Consider the following 15,719-nt stretch of genomic DNA (forward strand, 5'->3'; position numbering starts at 1 on the left):
TTCCTTCCTTCCTTCCTTCCTTCCTTCCTTCCTTCCTTCCTTCCTTCTTTTCTTCCCAACCACAACACTGAACTCTAGGTGTGCTGCGGGAAGATGCAAAGCTATGGGTGACAGGGAAACATCCAATTACATCATTTAAATGCCTTGGGTATCAGAGTCAGGATTACTTGGATTTCATAACCCTGGAGTCTTTGCTCCAAGGCAAAAAACCATTTGCCTGGACTTCCTGTCTTAGGAGGGGACTAATCAACTGGAATCTAGAGTTCCCTCATCAGGATAGCTTGCCAAACAAGGCGGTGAGGAGAATGTGTGTGTTGGTGGGGGGCGGGGGTGCTTGATTAACTAAAAGAGATACTGAGTAAGTACAGCCAAATGCTGATGGGTTTTCAACCACCACCCCTTCCTACTGGCGGGACAGTGAACTAAGTGCTTAGAGAGGCGAAGCAGAAATAGACAATCCCCTCTGACCCATCTACATTGCAGGCTTTGGAGGACATAGAGTTATAGGCAGCCTGTGTCCTGGAAGGGAAGGGAGCTGCCTGCTGTGGGTGGAGCTGTATGCAGGTTTATTTGAGATGAAAATGGGTATACAGCTTAGACCCCAGTGAACTGAGATCGTCTTCGGACATTCCAGTTGAGTTCATTTTGGATGCTTCCAAATACTCGGCTACTGTGTTAAGAGAAGCAGAGAAGGAACATGGGAGCCAAGGAAGGTGGAACACTTGTTTGTTTGTTTTCCATGAAGTGTTGGGACTGTCTTTGGGGGTGTATACAGCTGCCATGGCAACTGTAAGGTGTGGGTGAGGTAATTCTTGGGTTGTGGTCATGGGGAGGGCTGGGAGCCCTACTGGCCTGTGATGCTTCAGTCTCTATCCGTGTTGACAGAACTTCTGTAGCTTTGAAATACCCCCCCCCCAACTCCTGCTGCCCCAACTCAGTTCTCCTCCCTTTGATTGCCGTGGGGTGGCTTCGTATTTCTTCGGCTAGGGCTCTTGAATTGATTAATGACACTCTGACTGAAGCCATAGTCTTCTGAATGAAATAAGTCTGAAGCTTCTCCACCCCTGGCATCCCTCCCCAACCCATACTTCTCCTCCCAGCTCCTCTCCACACCCCAAAATTATTTCTCATGTTTTACATTAATCCCGATTAAAATTCCAGTTTTAAGGAAACTTAAAATTGGAAGAGGACCACTAGCTCTTGAAGGCAGATCCATACACATTCAGCTTTCGAATCCTTGGAGATGACCATGTCTCCCGGGTACCTATGGGGACTGGGGGTCATGGTATAGGTGGCATGTTAGGCCTGTGGTAAATCATGGTAAAGTTTGAGAACTGGGGACTGATAGAGAAGAGAGAGGACTGTTTGAGATCCGATTTGGCATCTGAATGTGGGGGTGTGGCTGGACACATGAGGCAGGATATGATGACTTTTAATGCGTTGATGCCTCGCTCGATGGCCCAGCCTCACTTTGGATGCAGAGGCACTGACATCACAGAGCACTTAGCATCAAGGCATCACACTGATTGTCTCACTACTGTCCACAGTCACTCTGCAAAGAACGGTTCAGGGATGAAAGTGTGTGTAAGGCCCTGGGAAATTACTGGGCACTGGAAACTCCTGTTTCCTCCTCTCTGAGATTGAATGTTCATCCTGGTATGCACAATCTTAGCACCCTGAGTTGGTGAGATACAATTTCTTCGACCTGGAAGCTGGTGACTCAGCACGGCCCATCCCAACCCAGAACATACAGACTGCTGTGACCCAGGATAGCCCATCCTGATGCAGAACATACAGACTGCCTTACCGCCTCTTAATAAAACCAAGAACAAAACAAGAAATAACTGTGATCCGACTAAGCAGAAGCTCTGTGCTGTTAGTATTGGAGTTAGAGAGGACAGCATCTGCCCACTCAGCATTTACTCGGTAGACTTTGCCACGGGCAGGTGGCATGAAGCACCGTTAGGATTAAACAACAAACTCTTGTGCTGCCTGCAGTTTTAAAAACAATCTCAGGGCATCTTTGCCCTTTAAAAATTGTTGGGGTTTACCGTGACACCGCATCTCCTAGTAGTGTCAGAACAGGCACCCGTAAAGTCTCACCGTCATGACTGCCTAAACATGAGCAGAGCAAGGACGGCAGCAATGGGCATGCCAAAGTGAACAGGGGAAAGACCACGAGGCCTCAGCCCTGCACAAAGAACTGTAGGCACCTGGGGATGCTGGGGGCATGAGACACAGTCTTTACCAGGGAAAAGCACACCAGCTGGTTACCCAGCTCCAAATGGTCAGCCCTGAGAAGGCGCAGATGAGTAACACTGTACAGATCAAGCAGGTTGTATTTAAAAATATGTATGTGTATCCATGTACGTATATGCATGTAACAACAATTAAGAAAGAGGCTGTAAATTTGAAAGAGCAAGAAAGGGAATAAGGAAAGGTTTGTGGAGAAGAAAGGGGAAATGATATAATTATACTATAATCTCAAAAATAAAAAAAAATAAACATAAAATTATCGGGGGAAGTCAAGAGATTTTGTTTAGGTAGTTTTTATTGACCAGCCTTTATTGTATAGAGTTGAAACTGAGGAAAATATATTTTGTCAGCCAAGGGGATGGCATCATGATATACCACAAAGTAAGAGTAAAGGACAAATAACGCCAGTGTCATTACAAGTTGCTCTCAACCCAACCACCACAAACATTTCCACAGCATGGGGGCTATGGAAGAGTCAGGGCTCTCCCAAGCTTCCCCAAACTTGGGGAACTTGAGAACTGCTGTACTGATATCTCAGACCTCAGGGCCAATCACCAAAACAGAGCACTCCTGTGAAGAGACAGAAAGGAAAGACAGACACACTGACATCTTCTTTATCACAGTCAAAGTCATCCATCAGAACACATCTATGCTGACGTGGAACGCAGAGGGTCCCAAATGATGCTTGTGGTCATGCAGTGTGGAAAGTTTACTGGGCTAGGTTCATCAGAATGTGAGGAGAGGAGGAATGGGAAGGTTCAGACAGTGTATCTAATATGAAAACGTCACTGGTATTTGGGAAATGGGCAATATTTCCCTTACGCTAAGAATTAAAGCCTGAGGAAGAACGGAAGGATACAGAGGAGAGTGAAGCGAGCCATAGGCAGGAGGCACATGAGGGTTTAATATTTATCAAGAGATGGGTTGAGAGGACTCTCCTTCACTCACTATTCTCATCTTCTTTACTTTGTAGGCATTAACTCTCTGATAGCAAACAATATCTATGAGGCTGCCTACCCGCTTCATGATGTAAGTACTTTCTTTATTTCTCCTCCCCATACCTTGCTTTTCCTTTCTTCCTCCATTCCCTCTTTCCCTCCTTTCTTTCCTCCCTCTCCTCTTTCTCTTTTTGATGCCGGGTCTCCCTCTGTGACCCAGGCTTGCCTCAAACTCCTCCTCTCAGCCTCTGCGAGCTGGGATTACAGGCATGTGCCACGGTTGCCTGGAAGTACCAGTTTATCAGTATGTTCTCGCTAATCTTTCAAAAGTAGAAGCCATGGGCCTTGGGGTGGCTGAACACCTGGCAGGGATGGACCCTGAGACTGAATCACCTTTGCCAACCCTGAAATTTGTCATCACTGAAGATAATGCTTGGTTCAGTTCTTGCCAAAGGTCTCAAACTGTCTTTCCAGTCATTTTTTTCACATATGGCAAGAGGAATGCATTGGTTTTCATCTGAGTTTTCCTTGACACCTTGTCTTTATTTATTTATTTAATTTTTCACAGAAGTGTGAAAATACAGATGAAGTATATGGTTGATTAAAGTACACATGGCTGGGCTGTTAATAGAAGCAGGTGGATAGCCATGGAAGAAACCTCAGGGGTTTCGGTAATATGCAACCAGGAAGCGCTCCTTGGCTGGGAGTAATGTTCTTCCCAATATGCAGTGCAATCGTTTTATTCAAGACAAGTTGTGAAGAACTTAAGCAGCCCTTAAACTAAATACCTCTTGGCTTCACCATCGTCTAACATCCGTCACTCAACACAGCCCCATGAGTCTGACCAATAGGAATTTCTCAGATGGGAGCCTTCTAAGTTCTGACATCTTTGCCGTAGAGCACGGAAAGCTAAGGATGTCATGGCATAGGGTGAATTTTACTTTGTGTGTTAAGCCAGTTACAGGCACAGAGCCTGCTGTTGCAGGGGCAGAGAGTAGTCACCTGGGCTCATCTGTAAAGCACAGAAGGGGTGTATTTTTGTGTGAAAAGCTATCCTAATTACACACCATAAGGTGATGCCTAAGAAGTCAAATACTGGAACCTGACCAGGCCATGTTTCTGACCTTCCTTAAAAAGAAATGAAAGAAAGAAAGAAAGGAAGGAAGGAAGGAAGGAAGGAAGGAAGGAAGGAAGGAAGAAAGAAAGAAAGAAAGGGATGACATTAGAAAATTTAAAAAAAACAAAGAAAATCTTTTTTTTCTTTTCATTTGGCATCTGTTTTTGATGATTCTGTTGGCTTTATCTGTTATCCCCCCCTTTTTTTTCTACAGGGAGAATATGACAGTCCAGGAGATGACATGAATGACAGAAAGGTAAGCCTCTTTTGTGCTGGACTGAGGACCTTGGTTGTGAGCTGGGTGTGGAACTGGCCGCAAGTGTCATAAGTGTTTTATTTACACATCTGACTTTTAACAATTTCCCAGTCCCAAAATCTTCATCCCACCCCTCAAAGAAGAGAGCACCGGCTGAGGGGCACTGACTGCCCACTTCCTTAGTCTATGGGTGTGAACACCGAGACGGAGGCTGAACACATTACCCAAGCTTACACTGCCCCACAGAAAGGCACTTAGAATCCCTTTGCCTATGAAGTGTCCCTGATGAAAACGCATGATTATCTGTGGGTGTCCGCTATGGATTCTTTTGGGTCGTCTTTATGACATCTTTACGTCCTACAGGCAGGCATGCCGAGTAAAGCCACTCCCAAATTACAGAGGAGAATGATGAGGGAGAAGGAAGCTTCAGCAGGGTGCATAGAAAGGTAGGAGCTAGAGCTTACAGATAGGGCATGCTTCCTTTAGCGGGACTACTCCAGTGCTGGCCACAGCTCCCAACCATATAATACTTTGCCAAGCCCTCCTTGAAGATCTGCCTGTTTTTCTGGCTGGTACTCTGGGACCATGGGGTCATCCAAGTACATGAAATAATGGGCGGCTCTGGCCTCTTTGGAAAGGGTCTGTCTGTGAGTTACTCCTGCCATCCTCTTGCCCAGCCTAGTGTACAAAGCTGGGTGGGAGGGAAAGAGAGGGATAGGGATAGAAGCTCAAGAGATTCCCTCCCCCCAATTCTGTTGTCTGGAAAACCACTCATGCCCCAAGTTGCCTTTTGAGCAGCCTTCTTTTTATCCTGCCTATTAGTCCCTGTTATGAAGTGTTAAGTATTAAAAACATAAAAGGTCTTTTCCAGAAATACTGCTGTGATTGCTTACACATGTCCCCACTCTGCCTGCCTGGGGAATCTGCTGTAGTAGTGCAGTGTCTCAACCTCATCTGTTTCCTATCTGATGCTAATAGCCTCGGTGTTTAATTTCCTGAAAAGTCCCGCATCACATTTAAAGGAAAAGGAGGAAGCATTTCTCCCCCATCCTCACCTCTCTCACTCAACCATTTTCTGTCCTCCTACATTCCGATTTCATGTCTCTCCCCTTTAAATGGCCATCACTAACCATTGCCTACCCAAGAAATCGCCTGCTGGGTGGTGAGGACCTTGGCCTATCTAGGAGTATCACAGAGCCCAGGGATACACAGTTAGCTGAGGGAATCCAGACTGACCTCTGCTATCAGACTAGCAGAAAGAAGCCAATTGCAGCCTGCCCGAAGTATCTGTGCGTTTGTTTCTGAAATAATATTGAGTTGCTAGCACAATATTATTATTATGAATATATTGGTCTGTGCTCAGGCTAATATAAAGACGATAGCACATTCTTTTGCTGGCATAAGATCGAGTCAGCGAGAGACAAGACCTGCCAGGGCAGAGTTGTATCTTGCTAGATAATCCCCAGAGCTGATGGCATGGTGCTGTCCACAGGTGAACAAGTGTCTCTAAAGACAAGAGGTCCCCTTTGTGTGGCTTTCACTTAGGTTTGCTGGCCAGTTCTTACCTTTCTCTGCCTGGCCCATGGGTAGAGAAGAGAATTTTGCCATGCTGTGGGATAGGAGAAGCCCTGATGGAGAATAAAAGCTTTTTTTTCCCCCTTCTGTCCACTCAGTATAGGAAACAGATAGTCACCTAGGACAGAAGATGCTTAAATATCTATAGATGATCGCGGGGTTATGACCAAGATTGTGGTACCCAGACCACTGCCAGAGGCCTTTAGTCATCAGTATGGGTTCCATCAAGGGGGCTTCTTACTCCATGGATGTGACTGATAGGCAGGGGTACCTACTGTATCCTAGAGGAAGGCCTAAACCTTACCCTCAACCCTCTTTTGCTTTGGAAATTTTAATGTTAGCTCGGATATATAAAATGGACAAATGCATCAACATTCATTTGTGATAACTCATGTATTTATTTTTAATCTGTTCTTTGGCATACCTGTAGTTTTATGTTACCACGATTCAGCGCTTATGCTTTGACTGCCCCACTAACATATTTGAAGACGTTTCTCGTGAGATTACTTTTGTCATCTTCAGAAGCAACGCGAGAGAACAATTATGCTTTCGAGTACCTTAATATTTGGTGTTAGAAATTTAGAAAACTTTTCGTCTATTTAGAATAAGCCAACTGTCAGGACCTGAGATATTCCCTAGGCAAGGGTGGCTGGAGACTGAGGAAAATGGAACAATGCTCACAGGGGAAAAATGACTTGTTTATTAAAGACAAAAGCACATTTGTATGCTAGTGAGATAAATGACTTGTTTATTTTTGCACAAAAAGTAAAGTGTTGAATGAATATTGATACAGAGGACATAGACCATCCTTGACATTTTTTTTAGGGTTGATTGAGATTATTGATTTTTATTCTTGCCAGTGCTGAGAATGCCATGATACATAGACGCATAGCACAAAATGGCAGACGTCTGTTTAGGACTGTCTCCAAAATTGTTGGAAATTCTGTTCTACTCCCAAGCCAAATTTCCAATTTAATGATTTTTTTTAAACGAAATTCAGCAACTCCAACAGCAATTAAAAAAAAAAAAAAAAAAAACCAAAAAAACAAACATTCCAGCAAAACACATCCCAAAGATACACTAATTTTCTATTTAGGCACTGAGGAATGATGGTAGGAAAATACTCAGTCTTTGTTTTCCATAATGAAATTGTTATAGTTTCTATGGGGGGGGGGGCAGGGAACTTTGCATGCAGCAAAACACTGCAATTTGTAACAAACAGTATCTCACATCTGAGAGGAGGGGTTTCAGGCAGTGTTCATTGGCGGTGTAAGGTATAATGGCATGCACAGTGCACAGCCCAAGTGTTGTTCAGCATCAAGGCTACAGTGAAGTGGTACCACAAGGCATGAGGACGTGCCTCAGGAGACACCGCAGATTTGTTACACATTTGATTCTGTTTTACCTTTCCTGTGTTTTTCACAACCCTGCATTCAGGAAAGATGCTCTACAAGGGGTCACAACCCAGTGGTTAAGAAGTTGTGTCCTTTCAGAGGCCCTCTGTGGTAGGCTCTTGTCCTGTTACTTTTTTTTCTCCTACTTCCAATGACCATCCCATTTGTCATTCTAAGTGAGGATTGATCATCTTACCCCAGGTCCTCTTTCTTGTTTATCTTCTTTAGGTGTACAGATTTTAGTATGCTTATCTTATCCTATAGGTCTGGTACCCACTTATAAGTGAGTATATACTATGTTTGTCTTTCTGCTACTGGGATACCTCATACCTCACTCAGGATGATCTTTTCTAGATCCTACCATTTACCTCCAAATTTCATGATTTCCTTGTTTTTAATCACTGAGTAGTATTCCATTGTGTAAAAGTACCACAATTTCTGTATTCATTCCTCTGTTGATGGACATCTGGGTTGTTTCCAGGTTCTGGCTATTACAAATAAAGCTTCTACAAACATGGTTGAGAAAATGTCCTTGTGTACTTGAACATCTTTTGGATATATGCCTAGGAGTGGTATAGCTGGATCTTGAGGAAGCACTATTTCCAGTTGTCTGAGAAAGCAGATCCTGAGAGTCATAACCAAACCTTCAGCAGAGTACAGGGAATCATATGAAAGAAGGGGGAGTTAGTATGACCTGGAGAGGACAGGAGCTCCACAAGGACCAAATATATTTGGGCACAGGGGTCTTTTGTGAGACTGTATCTCCAGCCAAGGACCATGTATGCATATAACCTAGAACCCCTGCTCAGATGTAGCCCATGGTAGCTCAGTAACCAAGTGGGTACCCTAGTAAGGGGAACAGGGACTATTTCTGAGATGAACTCAATGGCTGGCTCTTTGACCTCCTCCTACCCCTGAGGGAGGAGCAGCATTGCTAGGTCATAGAGGAGGATATTGCAGCCAGTCCTGAAGAAACCTGATAAATAAGCTAGGATCAGATGGAAGGGGAGGAGGACCTCCCCTATCAGTGGACTGGAAAGGGGCAGGGAGGAGATGAAGGAGGGAGGATGGGATTGGGAGGGAATGAGGGAGCAGGCTACAGCTGGGTTACAAAGTTAATAAACTGTAACTAATATTAAAAAAATAAAAATTTAATTAAAAAAGAAAAATAAAAGAAAATTAAGCTAGAAGAAGAAGAAGAAGAAGAAGAAGAAGAAGAAGAAGAAGAAGAAGTTGTGTCCTAGGATCAGAAGAAAGGGGAGGAAGACCTCCCCAATCAGTGGACTGGGGGAAGGGTATGGGTGGAGAAGGGAGAGGGAGGGTGGGGTTGGGAGGGAAGAAGGGAGGGAGCCACAGGGGGGAGGGAGCCACAGGGGGGGATACAAAATGAATAAATTGTAATTAATAAAAATGAAAATAATAAAAACAACACAACAAACAAAAAATAACTAAGTTTTGTAAAAAAAAAAAAAAAAAAAAAAAAAAAAAAAAAAAAAGAAGAACAAGAAGTTGTGTTCTTGGGAAGAACCAATGAGGTTCTCCTAACACACCCATTGCTCTCTGAGATGGCTGTGGGGAGGATATTGGCCAGGTTAAGTAAAGGCTTTGCTGCCTTTTAGCTTTGAGGAAGATGTAGAACAGTCTTGGTGTTTGGGGGTCCGATGGCTTCAATGGGGGCCTTTGAGGATGGCTTAAAACTGTCCTAACGATGGCAACCCTGTCCTAAACGCTTCCCTTCACTTGCATGTTCCTTGTCAATGTGCTTGTTCTGATGATCTCCCCAAGGCCCAGCTCCTGTCAGGCCAGCTCCAGGGGACCCATGAGGCTCCGCAGAGCACTGATCTCCCTCTCCATCCTGCCTGGTGCAGCTCTGCAGGTGTGATGACTCAGCCCCAGGTAGGGGCTGGCAGCTCTCTCTCCCCTCCTGGAGGGTAATTAAGAGGAGATTTCTTGCCTCTAGAGTACAGGGTTTTCCTGTCTTCCTAGAAGCCAGGGCAGCAGGGAATCTGGGAGCACACAGGTCCCTCTGACTTCCAGCCACTTGCTTCTTTTCACATCTGTCAGAGCTACCTCCTTTCCCAGAGGACCCCAGAGAAGTGACTGCCACCATCTTCTGAGGGCTGCCTGGCTTCCCTGTGGCCCCTCACCTTTGTGGAGAAGAGGACCCTAGGTATAATACTGGAATGTGATTTTCTTTAGCGTTTTGGAAACTATTGGTTCTGGGTTCTCTGCTTTTTCAAGTAGCCCTCTTCCCTAGTGGTCAGAGTGTGAAGAGAGAGAGCCAGTTCTGCATTTTGAGAGCGTCTTTCTACCAGGGTGGCACTTATGCTTGGGACATCCACTTGAAGATTAACTACCAGGCTATACAACTTGCATGTTACTGTGGGAGAAGTTGAGGCCCAGATAGTTGACAGATGTTCTGCTAGGCCATTGAGGATCTGTGAGAAGAACCTAGTCTCTCCTGCTCTGGCTGAATCCTATCCCATGCCTCTGAGGTATCTGCAGCTGGAGACTTTCTGTCCAGCTCAGGTGGATCTAGCTGCTGGCTGGGAAAGCTGCAGCTTCAGGGTGGACCATGAGTCCCAACACATCGCCGTTCTGGAGCACCACAAAGGATTGTAGCACCTGAATCTTTGATGAAATAGTTCCACCAGAGGCCCACTGTCAGACATGAAACCCCTTGGGTGGGCGCGGGGAGCTGAATGTGCTGTTGATAGGCCTTGATCTGTCAGAAGGGGACTCCCAGGAGTTGTTGTTTTCTGTCACAAAGGGTCAGACACTGCACCTGCACCACCTCCAAGAACATGGCGGAAGGTCCTGTCTGTTAGTGAGGAGCTGCAGCCTCTCTCTGGTTTATGTGGAGAGAGAACGTGGTGCGACATTAAGGGAGGATCTAGATTTATTAAGATCTTCACTAGAAGCTTCTAGGTTCTGCGTGTTTAAAGAAGCTGATACAGGTTACCGTGGTTGTCTGACTGCCCTTCACTAACGGTGTGCTCACCTCGTGGGGCCGAGACAACAGGACGTGTCTCCCTTGGGGACCATGGAACCTGCAGCTTCCTCTGTGTATGAATGAGCATTCACAGGGGAGGGGATCTGTATCGATCTCCTCCTTTTCTGTCTCCCATGCAGGTGACTGAAGTATATGTGAGTAGCCAGGGTACATGCTACAGATTTGATGCTCTAATGATGGTTGGCTCAGTATCTGTCCTACCTTCTGTGCCAAGGTCAGGCAGCTCTTTTGGCTCCAGCTATGGGTATAGTCACCTCTGCGCAGAGGATACTACCTTGAGTTGGGAACTTTGGAAGTGTCCAATAGCAGGACCAGAGTCCCAGCCGAAGTGATGCTTCTGGTGTGGCCTGCCTGTGTGGTCTCAAGCCAAGTGGGGCCACACTGGCTTCTTGGAGCATTTTTAGTTTTTCCCTGTGGGACAAGTCACAAGAATACATTCTCAGGTTCAGGTTTGAGCTGGCCACTTAACTTAGATAACAATTTATAGGTCAGAGCCTAGGTGAGGGGCAGTGGTATCCCAATTACCCTGAAGGGAGCTTAGTCCATCGTACCTTCTGATGCAAGCTATCCTCCTTTGGGGACATTTAAGTGGTGTCTCTGTAACAACAAGGTATTCAGAGCACAGACTTCGCTCTTGGGAGCTCAGGGCAGTAGAAGCCCTGAGAGAGAGGGATGGGGAGGGAGGGAGGGAGAGAGAGAGAGAGAGAGAGAGAGAGAGAGAGAGAGAGATTAACAACAGCAGGAGTAATCCAGAGGCCACCACACTGGAATGAGCAGTGTCAGGGCGTAGGAGTTCAGTTGTCTTTCTCTGCTCTCATATATCATTGAAGGCCCGCTCCCCTGAGTCTGAGACGCCCCTTCACTCCCTGCAAACAGTAATTGCTAGTGTACCTTGTTTTATCGGCCTGCATGGTTTCTGGTTGTATTTTACAGTTTCTGGGAGATGTTATGACAATAAAAATCTATAGCCTTTAAGTAGAAATGCTAGTTCTGATTTCAGCTTTAGTATCGGGTCTTTAAAGGATTGTAAGAGAAAGGAATGGCTTGCTGTCGAGCCGGAGTTTCACAGGTCAAGTCTCGTTATAGTATGAGTCCTCCTTGGAAGAATTCCTTGGAGAGTCTGTGTGATGTGTAAAGAGTATAAAAATCACAACAAGTCAGTAATGGTTTTGTCAGGTAATTCTAGAGGTATTATCTGATTAAGCACCAGTATCTAACCAGCATGGCTGTCTATGTGAGATCTAATGTTAGTCCATTACCAAATTTCCAGATTTATTGATAGATGACTGATTGATAGGTAGCCAGGAATTTGAAACTGAACAGTCTGGAGGTGTGGCTTGCTCTTGCCAGTGTTGCTGCACACCACCCGGTGGCCTGAGGTGTTTGGTGGAGCATTTCCCTCCTAAGCTTTTCCTAGATGCTGGCTCAGATTTAGCACTTCCTTCTAGCCTGAATGTGCTGTTGATAGGCCTTATGAAGGCTGACTAGTAACCTCCGAGTTGTCAACTTCAGGGGCCACTTTGCCATTCTCATCTGCACCATTAATCGGCATCTCACTCAGCTTGCTGGTTTCTTCTGGAAACTTCCTTCTCTTAGCTACACACCGTGCTTTTCGCCTCACCACTGCCTCATCCGTTAGACTCTGTTGTTTCTTCACCAACCCCTGGTCCGGATGTAATGACTCTGGGGTGTATCTCTTTTCTGATAACTAACAAATTTGGGTCTCTAGTCTGGATTGTTGTTTGCACTCAGATTTTTATATCTATGAGTGCTTATTCAACATCCTTGTGGATACCCAAAAAGCATTTCAAATGAACACATCCTAAAGTAAACTCTTGGTTCTGCCTCTCTAACCCCATTCTTTCTACAGTCCTCCCATTTCGGTAGATGCGACACAGTAATTCAAGTGCCAAGACCAAGTTCTCATCTAATCCTGTCACAAATCAATAGGAAAAATCAAATGTTTATTATCACATCTGTGGGTAGAGCCATCATCTCTCCCCTGGACCATTCCAACAATAGCCTGCCTATGTTACCCTCACTGTCTTTTCTCCACATAACAAGCACAATGAACCTCATGCAAGCTTAGGTAGTTTGTTTCTCCCCTCAGCGGCAAGTCTCTCAGGGGCTTCCTTCAAAATCCAGAGCTCTCACCACAGCTGTTAGCACCACATCTGCTGCCTTCTGCATTAGTCAACCTCCTATTATTCTTTCTGTGTTTGCTCTGTCCTGGTCACACATACACCTCTGCTAGCGTAGGTTATTCCATAGATGCTCACCTCAAGGTCTCTGCCCAGGGTCAGTGAGTGTCCTCCTCATTTCTTTCTGCTCTAAGCTCAGACATTACCTCATCAGCACTCTCTGTTGATCCCACCTAAAACAACATCCTACCCCACCACACCTTATATCATCCTTATCTTGATTACTTTTAGTGGCATTTATAAATCTTATATATTTATAGTTGTCTGCCCACATCAGGTACAAGCACCATGGCAACAGTGATATTAATGCATTTTGCTAGATCACCCAGGGTCTGGACAGTGCCTGGGACGTAGGAGATACTCAGTGAATACTTGTTAAATGGGTGAATGATGAATGTCAGGGCTCATGCTGCACCAGGCAAAGCAAAGACGATGCTCAGCAGGCACCTGAGTGTTTCTAGATGTGCATTGGCGATCTCTATAATTTAGGGAAGAAGAAGGCAGTTCCTGTAGCCTTCTGCCTTTGGATATATCTACACAGATATCACAAGACTTCTAAGAGTTGGGCTTTTGGGATAACATTTTGACTTTACGTTGGACAAAACAAGAACAGTTGCCTGTTTCACAGCTAATCTGTCATCCCATTTTTCTTGCTTAGCTGCTGTATCAGGAATGGGCACGCTATGGAGTGTTTTACAAATTCCAACCCATTGACCTAATCAGGTGAGTGTATGTGTTGGGGAACTTTTTTGGGGGGTGCTTGAGATGCAAATCCTAACCAATACATTGCCAATCCTCTTGGCCCCTGGCACTGTGCTGTTTAAGTAGAGGGTCCTGCTCTTCCTGGATTGTATGCCCTTGCTCTGTGGCTTATGGCTGGGGAAGTAGTAGAGGGATATGCTGGGGAATGGAAGGAGAAGAAGCCAACACAGGCTGATCTACTAAGACTTTCATCATTAGATGAGCATCATGGTCTTAATTTCACTGCTATTTGGGAACAAAAGAGAACTGTCTTCCTTGTTCTTTTTCAAGGGAAGGACATGGATGGAATAGAGCCTTGGGTGATGCCCAAGTGGCCACACTACTCTGTGGGAGGAAGGAAAGGCTTGGAAAATCACACAAAGGATGAATTGATGGGCTTGGTAAAGATTGAAGACTAGCCATAAATTTCCTAACTTATAGGAAGCTAGATGCGGTTCTCTCTCTCTCCCTCTTCATTGTCACCCTGAAAAATTGCCAAGCTTCTATAGAACATTGACGAAAGATTCTTTTAAGAATTGACTAGAATGCAGTAGGTTTAACTAGCTTAAAAAGGTTAAAGACTGCATTGTCCTTGACGAGAACTGATAGACTAAGATTAGAAAGGAGAGGAGAACCTCCCGTATCAGTGGACTTGGGGAGGGGCATGCATGCAGAAACGGGAGGGAGGGTGGGATTGGGAGGGAAGGAAGGAGGGGCTTTTGGGGGGATACAAAATGAATAAAGTGTAATTAATAAAAATAAAAACAAAAACAAAAAAAAGGTTAAAGACTCTAGATTCTAGATTGCTATAGTCTAGAAACTTGCTATATATTATCAGCCTTCTTCTTGGACAGAATAACAGGTAGCAGCATTGGGAAGTCAGGAAGTTCTGGACCAGATGTAGGCACAAATACTGCTAGACATTTTTTTTTTCTTCCTTGCCTTTCAAGATTCGGAGAGGATGGACCAGGGGATCTATGAACTAACTTGGTAGAAGGCAATCATTAGGAAGAGATGGAAGGCTGCTGCTTACAGACCAACATATTGGCCTTCCTACCACATGAGTCCTGTGGCAGTTTTAATGGTCTAATTAGCAAGGTTGCAAACACAGAGAGTGTTCCTGGTTCGCTGCCCTGGCTGGGGGAAGGGACAGCAGCCAAAGGATTGAGTCCATGGGAGGAATTCCAGCCTGAGGAAAAAGAAAGCAGCCTGGGAGCCACAGCCTGGGCAGGGTCACCTCCTCACACTGTGATGCGTGAACCCTCCCAAGGAACTGGGAGAAGCAGGTGTTCCTCCCAGCTGAAAACCTTTCTGTGAACTGCTTGGGCATGGGAGCAAGGGTGGGGTGACTGACTGAGGCACATCACCCCCAGCTCTGTCTCCTGGCTGCCTTCTCCTAGCATGGGCCACCTAGACTGTTCCCGAGGCCACACGGAATCTGCTTCCTCCATTCAGAGTGGGCTTTGATGTCTTTCTCTTGGCATCTCTAGTGGCCGCCCACCTCTGTCGCCTGTTTTGTCTAACTACCCATTTGTTTTTAAAGCTATGAGTAAAAAAAACAAAGTCTCCCTTCCAGAAAGCCCTGTCTTTCCTCCAGAGACCTCAGGTGATTGGCCTGCCAGTTAGGAGGGAAATGACTCCAATATGCACTGAGGTTTGGCTACCAAACCACCTCATCTGCAGGGAGAGAATTACCTTTGGGGCAGAGCCCTATTCTGGGTTGGCAGATTTGGAGAGCTCAGCTCTGTCTTGCCCGGGCACTGGGAACTGGAGCAGAGCTGGGAGCCTGTCCATAGAAAAGACAGCCTCGTTAGGAGAGGGAGGAAGGCTGAGCCTAGAAACGCTAAGAAGGTCAGAGAAGCCTTTATGTGTGGGCAGGCAGTTGTCTACCCAGAGGCCTGAGTACATCACATCTCGGGAAAATGCTGAAAGGAAAAGGGTTAGCCTCAGGGAAGGTGTTGGGGAGAGGAAAGGGGCATATGCTCTTCAGGGGCCACAGGCAGTTAACCAAGAGAGCTGAGAAAGAGAAAACTAAAGTTGAAACATGTGGGAAACAGCTCTTTGCCCCCAGTAAGTTCCACAATGAAACCTCATTGGGCTCTGTCTTCTCAAATGACTCTGATTATCAAAGGCTTCTGCTGCCTCTTTGCTACCACGAATACCTTGGACTTCTGTTATCACTGTTCCCTTCTCTCTTCATTCCCATTTGCTAATGGCTTCTTCCTCCT

The 15,719-nt window shown here is 45.6% G+C and overlaps 1 protein-coding gene across 1 annotated transcript in view; it reads left to right on the top strand.

Moving 5' to 3' along the window:
* Nucleotides 1-15,719, top strand: part of Ano2 (anoctamin 2) — a 336,055-nt gene that overhangs the window by 109,403 nt on the left and 210,933 nt on the right. Inside the window, exons 7-9 of the mRNA XM_055609405.1 lie at nucleotides 3,230-3,285; nucleotides 4,526-4,567; nucleotides 13,409-13,473. Of these exons, the coding sequence (XP_055465380.1) occupies nucleotides 3,230-3,285; nucleotides 4,526-4,567; nucleotides 13,409-13,473 (163 nt within the window). The remainder of the gene's footprint in view (nucleotides 1-3,229; nucleotides 3,286-4,525; nucleotides 4,568-13,408; nucleotides 13,474-15,719) is intronic.

The sequence above is a fragment of the Psammomys obesus genome, unplaced genomic scaffold, assembly GCF_907164565.1.
Source record: "Psammomys obesus unplaced genomic scaffold, mPsaObe1.curated_primary_1811, whole genome shotgun sequence".
In the NCBI taxonomy this organism is placed as follows: domain Eukaryota; kingdom Metazoa; phylum Chordata; class Mammalia; order Rodentia; family Muridae; genus Psammomys; species Psammomys obesus.